This window comes from Etheostoma spectabile, chromosome 10 (assembly GCF_008692095.1).
Source record: "Etheostoma spectabile isolate EspeVRDwgs_2016 chromosome 10, UIUC_Espe_1.0, whole genome shotgun sequence".
NCBI classification, from domain to species: Eukaryota; Metazoa; Chordata; class Actinopteri; order Perciformes; family Percidae; genus Etheostoma; species Etheostoma spectabile.
The window spans coordinates 16,438,333-16,448,183 of NC_045742.1; the positions used below are offsets into that span (position 1 = coordinate 16,438,333).

General features: G+C 40.7%; 2 protein-coding genes across 2 annotated transcripts in view; one reads left to right on the forward strand and one right to left on the reverse strand.

The window, feature by feature from the left end:
* LOC116696823 (serine/threonine-protein phosphatase 2A 55 kDa regulatory subunit B gamma isoform) overlaps positions 1-3,117 on the forward strand; it is a 36,782-nt gene extending 33,665 nt beyond the window's left edge. The window contains exon 12 of the mRNA XM_032528013.1: positions 3,079-3,117. The gene's annotated coding sequence lies outside the window, so the exon portion shown is untranslated. The remainder of the gene's footprint in view (positions 1-3,078) is intronic.
* wfs1b (Wolfram syndrome 1b (wolframin)) overlaps positions 1-7,120 on the reverse strand; it is an 8,678-nt gene extending 1,558 nt beyond the window's left edge. Inside the window, exons 1-10 of the mRNA XM_032527999.1 lie at positions 6,904-7,120; positions 5,465-5,860; positions 3,375-3,445; positions 2,935-3,079; positions 2,607-2,780; positions 2,391-2,471; positions 2,019-2,185; positions 1,522-1,758; positions 1,224-1,342; positions 1-869 (exon numbers count right to left, since the gene is read on the reverse strand). The exon at positions 1-869 is cut by the window's left edge and continues 707 nt beyond it. Coding sequence (XP_032383890.1) covers positions 1-869; positions 1,224-1,342; positions 1,522-1,758; positions 2,019-2,185; positions 2,391-2,471; positions 2,607-2,780; positions 2,935-3,079; positions 3,375-3,445; positions 5,465-5,858 — 2,257 coding nt within the window. The 5' untranslated portion in view covers positions 5,859-5,860; positions 6,904-7,120. The remainder of the gene's footprint in view (positions 870-1,223; positions 1,343-1,521; positions 1,759-2,018; positions 2,186-2,390; positions 2,472-2,606; positions 2,781-2,934; positions 3,080-3,374; positions 3,446-5,464; positions 5,861-6,903) is intronic.
* Between the last annotated feature and the right edge of the window lie 2,731 nt (positions 7,121-9,851).

Consider the following 9,851-nt stretch of genomic DNA (forward strand, 5'->3'; position numbering starts at 1 on the left):
CCTCGAGATGAGAGCAGAGAATCTGAGTTTGGGCCATGTTGGCCTCTTTCCAGGCCAGAGGGCCGCAGAGGCTGCTGTACTCGGGCCACGTCAGAGTGGAGTTATAAACCTTCATGCCTTCAGACCTGTAGACGTACATCCAGCAGAAGAGCACCACCGCACTGAGCCAAACTAGGATGAGCTTCACGATGCTGCTCCGTGTCAAAGACCGAAAAACCAAGATAGGGTTCAGGCTGAAGCGAGTCCAAAGCCTCAACACTACTGGCACAAAGCAAATTGTCAGTGTGACCACCATCTTGGTCACCTCCAGGGCCAGAAACCACTGCAGTAACTGGATGATGAGCATTGCAGCCAGACCCAGTGAGAGTATAGGAAGGGCAAACAGGAAGAGGAAGTAGCCAACGCATGTGCGGATAAGTCCTATTGCAGAAGCGTTATTAAGGAACACCAAGCAGAGCTCACACCAGGTGAAGCAAACCAGATAGGGCACCAGGCACAGGTAGCTGCCCTTGTAGCCTCTCAGCTGGGCCATACGAAAGAGCAGATAGAAAAGGTGTCCATAAAGCAGACATGGCACCCCCAAGTTCAAAGCCACCATGTCCCCTAAAGGCACCGTGATGAACGTCATCCCAAAGACCCTGAGGAACCAGGGGAGTGAGTCTGGCAGGAGGTGGGTGAGGGAGCACGCTCCGGAGAGGACCTCTGTGAGGAGGGCTTTACGAGCAAACAGCTGAGCAGAGGCTTGAAGGCTGAGGAAGGCGGTGACTGTGAAAAAGAAAGCGACAGCAGCCAACTCTGAGCAGGGGATCCAGGATTTATCAGCAACAGGGAAAGAGAAAACCACAAAGATCACCGAGAGCAGGAAGTACCTGGAACACAAAGACAGGGATTTATTCATTAAGCCGAAGAAGCATTTTTTGTTAAATATTTATATTTATCATCTTTAGTTCATTAATTTTCCATATTTTACTGGTTATTTTCAGTACAATACTTTCACATTTTTACATCTTTTCTACTTCTGTGTTACAGTTTTCTCTTTTAAAAAACAAAGACCATGTCAAGTCTTAATCCTAAATGGAAATTAAACAGTCAAACTCATCGAACCTGAACAAAACCCAACTTTTATATTTTCAATCAAAACAGAGTAAACAATAAAAGGAAAATAATGAAAATATGGAAAGAACATGTTGTCAACATGGCTTCATCTGAATGTATCTTCTCACATATAAGGCTCCAAGTGTGTCCATCCAAAGTTGGTTTCAGCCTGCTCTAGATCAAGACCAGGTTCAAAGTGAGCCAGCAGGTCTGTCAGGGCCCGGAAGTTTTCCCATGCTTTTGAATTCTGTAGAAAAATATGCTAATTAATTTGTTTACTTTTACCTCCTCAAATCTGTACTCTAGTACACAAATTTAAAGGAAGTCCTCTGCTAAAGAAAAAGCTTTCATTAACACAGACTCAAAAAGAAAACGATACAACTGAGCTCTGTACAAAGTACATCTTCAACAGGAGCCATCACTAACCTGAAACACCCGCAGTGTGCAGATGACCATGGAGAAGAATGAGAGGTAGAAGACCAGCAGAGGGATGAGGAAAATGAAGAACTCAATTGTGAGGTTGGAGATGATGAAGAAGAAGATAAGTGCGTTGACGTGGTGCGTGGGGATCAGGGCGCTGAGCCACTGCATGCCGGCCCGTGACGCCCAGTCGATGAGGTTCTCCTTGATCTCCAGCAGAGCGAACAAGGGGAACTTCAGCAGCTGGAGAAACAACAAGAACCAAGGACTTCAGTTATTTAGAGAGCAGAAACAACAATTAATCAGAAACCAGTAAAATATTAAACAAAATGCCAAACATTCACTAGTTGCAGTATGAAAATTTGATGCTTGTGTTTGGTAAAAATGAAGTCTCAACAAGCAAAACACATTTTTGAGTGGAGGGGGACCTCAAACAAACCCACAGAGAGCATAGAACTTATTGGACAGCAGTCACATTCTTACACATTCTGAGAGCTTCCTACCTTTTGGTGTAAGGGCAATTCATCTGGATTCTTCACAACTACATAATCATCATCATCATCATCATCATCATCACCGCCTGCTGCATTCATGACTGGTGAAGGTGCAACACCCCGAGCGTACTTCTTAGTCATCTCAACAAAGTCGTCAAGACCCACGTGGCATCTGGCTACAAAGACATACAGAAGACATACGTTACAAGCACATGTAAATCGGAAAATTTCTTTTTTCCCCATTGTAGCTGTGATTTTATCTCTTAAAACTTGAATACACAAAAATAATGTATTCACTCCCCCTGTAGGCAAGCTACAAAGTAAATTGTATTATCAAACACTTTTTCACAAGTTGGCGTTGGTTTTTTAAACCACACATACCTTCACTGGTGACCATATTCTCCAGGACTCTCCTCTGTTTCTTGGCAGAGCTGTTTAGTGGGCCTGGGGACACTGGTTTGCCTGTAAATGGAGGGTAAAACAAAGCTCCTAAACATGCAACAAGTTTTTACTTTTTAGCTCTTTAAAACAATCTGCAGCATGTTGAGTATACTATTATTGCTACACAATTGTTTTAATAAGCAACAAAACTAGTACCCGGCTCTGTGTGGACGTGTTCAACGTTCTCGAGCATCTCAGAAACAGCCACCGACTTCTTCCTCTCTGGGTTCAACTTCCAGTACATTAGCAGAGCTGCTTTCCTGACTCCCCTCTCAAAGCGCGTCTCCGTACACAACTTCTTCACCTCCTCAAAGTTCTCCAGAGTGATGCCTGAAAGAAAGAACATGTGTGCGCCTTTGATGATGGACAACTATTCTCAGCATCAGTTAAAGGGTAGTCTGATCAATTCATAACACCAAACCAATGTTACTACAATATTTGCCAATGGCCGTAGATTGAGGGTAGCAGTGGGAGATGTTGGTACCTTTTCTGGAGGCTAAGCACTGCTGCAGCTGTTTGACGGCGTCCTTGCGGCCTTGTTTAGCTGCCTGGACTAGCCAAGTGACCGCTGTACAGTTGTTCAACTCCTCATCTTTTTCTTCTGCCAGCGCCAGAAAGTAAAGACCCATCTGGACAGACACACACACACACACACACACACACACACACACACACACACACACACACACACACACACACACACACACACACACACACACACACACACACACACACACACACACACACACACACACACACTTAAACTTGTGAGGCAAATTATTTCTGTGACTTTGTGACTAAAGATCTGTCTTTCCCATCAAACGTCCCTCTAAAATAACATGTATTATTATTTGGCTGATCTGTTCTGGGCCCCCCATATGGTCATTAAGGTCGAGTATTTGCAATATGTTAATCGACACTGACCTTGAGCTGTGCTTTAGCATCTCCTGACTTTGCTCTCTCCTCCCAATCCTCAGGACTGACCTCTTCTGGCTCTTTTGAACGAAACAGAGAATTATTTACAAAAAACTCCAACAAAATGTCTGATTGCATAACATTTTGTGGCTGTTTTTGATTTAATAAAATACCTCTTCTGTAGACGGGTGGATAACACAAAGGTACAGTTAATTGCATATTTTTTTATTTCTTGTGGGATGTAAAGATTTGATCTAAACATAAAAAATGTTATTTCTTTTGTCCCAGTTGCAGCTGTTCTTGACACAGCAAGTGTATTTGTACAGCACATCTCAACAACATGAAGACAAGATAAAAAGAAAGAAATTCATTCAAACATGTCTTCCTGACCCGGCTGTCTAATCACAACACAGTTAGGCAAAAGCAAAGCGTCCACGTTACTGAAACTGCTGTCCAAGCTGTTTCCATTTCAAGGACTGTAAAAACACTTTACCTTAAACTAAATCATTTATTTTTCATACCTATAGCCTGAAGTTTAACCTTTGTGTTGTCTTCCCCTCAAAATGGAAAATTAACACTTTTGTTGAGGCTATTTTATCAATATTTTTAACTTTTTCTTACGTTTTTGTCCCATCTTTCAACACTTTTCAACTTGTTTTGACATTTTCAAAACTATGTAACACTAACTTATTAACTTCAGTTTTACAGTTATTTTTGGAATTTATGGTCAAAACTCATTTATAGGAAATTATACCTAGTGTTTGAGTTAGAAAAGCAGAAATTAGGAATTATTTAGACTAAAATTAAAGGAAAGTATGTTGATGGATAATCACAGACTGGAATATGTCACTTTTACTCAATACTATTTCAAAAGCACTTCAATTTTTTTTCAAATGCTATGAAATTGAATAAGACACCTCAAAATTAATGAAAGTAGAGATTTGTACTCGCCAAAGAGCGTTGTGTGAAATCAATCACGTTATTTTGGGTAGTTAAAAAGAACATTTATATAGGAATACGGGTCAATTTAACCCGAGGACAACATGAGGGTTATGAAAAACTGAAATTTTAACTTAATTTATTCAGGTGACTTAGCCTGGAAATCCAGACCCAAATCCAAAAGGTCTGGCATTGAGTAATAAAAGTTTAGCAATCTCAAGGGGCATGCATATGAAAATCTCACTGCATGCAATTGGATAACACTACGACCAATCACAACAACACACAGTGTGACATATCCAGAGCCCCATACGCTTAGCTACCAGCAGAGCTAACTGGTAGATTAAATGTTGTCTGTTTAGCTCGCCTCTGGCCCGCCTATTTAGTAGATACACAGATGTGACTGGTGCAGCTTGGCTACAAGGGAATAGTTAACAAGCAGCATTACTCGATTCCAGAGTAACTCGCTGAGCAAATTCAAATTGTGCTCTTGCGAGAACTCTGGATTTCCGGGGTACAGGTGATTATTTAAAGTATAAGAACAGTTTTTTCACACTTCTTTGGTTTTAAAATACTCTGCATATGGAAACAGTCCAGATCAGTGTACCAGTCAGTGGCGTGATTGATCCACGGCCGAAACCCTAAAATAACAGCAGCTGCTAGCTTCCCTGATGTAACGCACACACTTACTACAGCATGATAATCTAAACAACAGGACACCTGGTGCATGGTGTGTATTTTTTTTTTTTTAGAGACAAGACTGATTGCAAGTCCAAACTGTGGTCCAGATTAAATGACTGAGGTGTTGGGTTTCACAGTTCCAGCAATACTCTATATTTACATATCTTGACATCACCTCAACAATTTAAAATGTGATATTTCCAATGCAGCTAACAGATCTCTTACTAACGACTACGAGTTGAAATGGTTTGTAAAGACAGGGATGAGACAGGGTTTTTTCATTAAGTCAGCAGACTGGGAGGGACTGCTTTACATGTTTTGATAAGTGTCTATGGTTGTCATGGAGACACTACAGTACACACTGTATCCTGGGAGGGTTGCCTGCACTGATTGGTGGATAAGGGGAGAGTGAGACAGTGAAGAAAAGGTTTTGTGATTAAAAAAGTGTAAAAGGTCAAAGCTCAGAGTTTGAGTCTCACCTGGTTCTGGTGTGGGAGGAGGCTGGGGAGCCATGGCAGCCGCTCCAGCAGCTGTAGATCCAGTCAGGTGATTCTGCGTAGAGGCTGCATTCAGCTGAGATCTGCCTACCTGAGAGGGGCTCCTGATTGGCTGGCGGAGAGGGGAGGCAGGCGGTGTGGACAGAGAGGAAGAACGGGAGGAAAGACCAGGAGAAGTCCGAGGGGAGGCGATGGAGGGAGATGGTGAGGGTGTGGTTAGAGGTTTTGGCATGGTGAGTTTAGGTTTAGGGCCTTCTGAGGTTTGTGCGGTCGTGGTAGAAGATGAGCTGGAAGAAGAAAGGCCTGGCCTCAAGATGGAGGGAGACGAGGGGCTGGGTTTTGGGGTGGCTGGGTTGCCAGACAGCGACAGATCCATGGCTGAAAATCCCATCAGAGAACAAATCAGTCAAAAAGAAAACTGTAGGGTTTAAGCACATGTTCAAGGGGAGAGGGCCTGAGCTGACACCTGTGGTGAAGTAACAGCTGTTGTGAAACGGCCCTTCCTCTTTTCATTTCAACACGCCCCGTCCACAAACCAGTCACTGAACCTCTTCACCAAAAAAACTATAGGTCAGTGAAATAATATGGATAAATCAAAGTATTATATTTTGTGTGAGTATATTGTATTGATACACCAATGGCTTGAGTGAAGCAAAAAAATGGCATACAAAAAATTATGTATTTTATGAATGTTTTAAGTCCAAGTAGCTACAGTTTGCAAAAAAAGAAACCAAGACCAAGATGAGAAAACTAGAGTTTATAATATTAGATACAAGCTACAAGGTATTTCTGATGGAAACATGACTCACTGTAAAGATAATAAACGTTAACACAGTACTATGTGCCAGCAGATTTTCATTCTAACTCAACAACTGATAGCAGATGAGTCAGGCTGGAGAAGTGTTGGCTTGAACAGTATTGGCCTGCAGAATGATCTGCCGCCACATAGCTGTGCTGACTTTACAGCCCAATTCTTTATTAACTTAACGGTTAATATCCTTACTACAAATCCATGTTGTTTGAGTTTAGTTTAGTTAAGCTGTGTAAAACCCTTTGGCATATGGTTTGCAGCCTATTTTAGACATATGGAGTGAGCACGAGCAGCTATATTGAGAAGGTGACATCCTTGAAGTGCCCTGACTGGAAACTGGATGTGTCCTGTTGCATTTTAGGGGAACCCCCCGGCTAGCAAGAAGAGGCTCTAATGTAACTTGTTAAAACCTGTGGAGTGGACATGCAAAAATCCTGATTTAGCTAGCTACAGTTTAGAAACGATTTCTACCCATGTCATGCACGTGTTTAGACAGACTATATCTGATAGTTACAGATGTAGCAGGTAGCTAAAATAACCGCATAGCTAGCTAGATATGGAAATAACCGGTTTTGTTGCTAATGCTAACATGTAAATACTGTCCGCTCACCTTTCCCACAAACACACCAGTTTATTTTAAATCCTTCAAGTTAAGTGGACTCGAGAAATATCTCCGTTTCTTTGCTATTCAGTGTTCCGAGTCATTCTTCCCTTTCGCTTTTGTAAAAATCAGCCTGTCCGCTATGCTCTTGTGGTCAAACTCAAAACACAACGTACAGGAAAGCCTGCTGTCAGCTGCTTCACTTGGCGTTCACGCCCACTTCATGTTCTGCGTTTTGTGATTCGACAAAGCTGAGGACTCGCTTTTTTAAAAGTAAATTTGATTGGCTGTACAGTTAAGACGTTAAATAAATTCTCTCAGCCAAGAGCAATCAACCGTCGATATGCCTTATTTACGTTTTGCTGAACACACTGTTATAGATATAAAAACAATTTTTAAAGTTGATTGGACATATGAAACCCGTTTAAGTGAATTTTAAAATATGTTTATATAGGGTAATTGAGATTGAGGCTTTTTAACGTCTGTTTTAAATCAATTCCGTTTTCTGCAACAACGTAACATATGTTTTCTAACAGGAGATGGCAGTAGACCATACGACATGTTTTAATTTACAAATGCGTTATATGTTAAAAGAATACTTATTATTTAGTAACATTATATATTCTAAAATTACATAAACGAAAATCAATTAAAAAAATGAACCTGCCAATCTATCTTTTTTTAACTATTAACGTAAGCTTTGTGCATTCCATGCTCTATTGTGTAATATAGAATTACACTGCATTTTAGTCAATGTGGTTTGGAGTAAAATAGGCAGTAACAAAGCCAAGTTGGCTGTGGGAACATAGTATTAGCACATTTATTTGTCATTAAAGAGTTTATATTGGTCTAAAAGGGTTACGGCACTGGAACCTATGATTCCATGTAATTTGGTTTTCTTTAGGACAACTATGTTTAATCACATTATCCAAACTCTGCAGTAGGATTTGCTCATAGAGGACAGGAAAATGTAGTTTGTTATTTATTCAGCAAAACAAACAGGTATAAAAACTACGATATCCTGCCTCTAAAGCTGTGATTTGGGTGTGATATGTCAGCCAGTTTTACTCTGTGACAATAATATAGGCACATTTATTGTGCCCAAACATAAGAGTATGTAACGATGCTCGGGAGTAAAGCTTGTTGCACGTAAAGGCCTACGTGTACAACGCAACCAGCCATAAGGAGCACAAGATAAAAAGAAATGAAAGGAAAACATTATTAAAAGAGGGGGACCCAGGGAAAAAGGAAGGCGAGCAGACAAGGATTTACAAGAGAGTAAACAAATGGACTTGGGGTCAGGAGGGAGATTAAAGTTTTAGTCTGGGAATGAGGGTAGTGGATACCACATTGTTGGAAAATGAGGAAATGGGGGCAATAATTGCTTAACTGCAGCTGCATTGAAGCAGTTATGTAAATGGCTCTCGATTAGTAGATTAACACAATCCAGTTGAGGGGATAAGCATGACCCTTATACTGGTTTTGGTCTGCACACCTTCAATCTATATTAGGCAATCTGTCTTTAAAATGGACTTAGACACACATGCACACAATTTCCATTTAATTTAGGCAAAGCAGCTCAAACAAGATATTTGTAATAATGAGCTTGCTTGTTATGAGTCCAAATCTTTTGATTATGCAAATCTCCAAGTAGCTGCAGGTTGGGACCGTGATGTCATTACTTTTTACTTTAGTCAGCTTGTTTTCTTTTTCTGTATCCTCTCACAGCTCAAGTGATGGATACTTTCTCATCATGTGTTCTAATATCTCACAAGCCTTATGTCATTTAGACTCATTAAAACACTACATAATAGAGAGCGTTGAGTCTGAAATGCACTCAGCCCTTGTTGTACAGTGTATGCCTCACCCACCACAGTCTCACCCAGCATTACAAATGACTCTAACAGAAAGAGAGACCTGCGGAGGTATGGTCAGTAACCATAGAAACCAAAAGGGTTATGTGAGAACCAACAATGACTGCAGTGAAGATGAGTATTCCCATCACAAGTGCAACCCAGTAGGTATTCTGACCTTAAAAGTTTCTCTCTGCAGACAAATGGGATGTGATGCTGGATTGACGTTAGCCAGCTGCTACTTTGGTCAAATTCCTTCCAATCAAACTATGTATTCTATAGAGACCATACCAGCTGGTTTATGTTACGCTACTGATAGACAAACAGTCAACCTGTTGTCATTTACAATCAGCTACAGATTTCCCTTTGGGGAAAGTCTCAGATAGAGAGATAATCTAAGTCTCGTAATGTTGGTGCCACTGACTAATCGTCTTAGAACCATCTTTTATACAAGCCTGTTAACTCTTAAATGCTTAAATCATTGGCACTTCCTACACACATTTTAAGTGGGGAAAACTCAACTCCTTCCTGTGGCTCATGTCCCTTCTTCAGCTGCCAGCCCTCTATGTATTGATCTGCAGCTATTTTAGGCCTGTGTGGAAAAGAAGAAGCAGAGAAAGGAAAACTAAGTAAAAGAAAAGATGACGAATATGAATAATTGTATGCATGGCCTTTAGTCCCAACCCTTTAGGTCTGGGATCATGTTAATTTCCAAATGTGTGGTATTTTGTCTTAATAGGGTTGCCCGGAGATTTAAGATTGGAATATATTTAATAAAGGTTTTTTTAACTGTCAAAATTGAATGAGTAGAGGCCTAGATATCCTGACTTTCAGAGACTAGTAGGCCTATGGTCAAGCTCCAGAAATGCTGGATCCTACATCCCTCATAATGCAACTCAACAGTGTCTTTTATTAGACTCTAATTGCTCTGCCTCTAAAATGTCCACCCCAGAGCCACAGAATACATCTTGCAGATAGCACTCCATTTGACAAATAAACTGAACTTCAAAATTGGTGGAATGTGCTTTTAATAAGATATTTAAACAAAAGAAAACATCCTTTCATTTAAGTCCTAAAAATGGCACAAAGCAGGGATAGAAATCC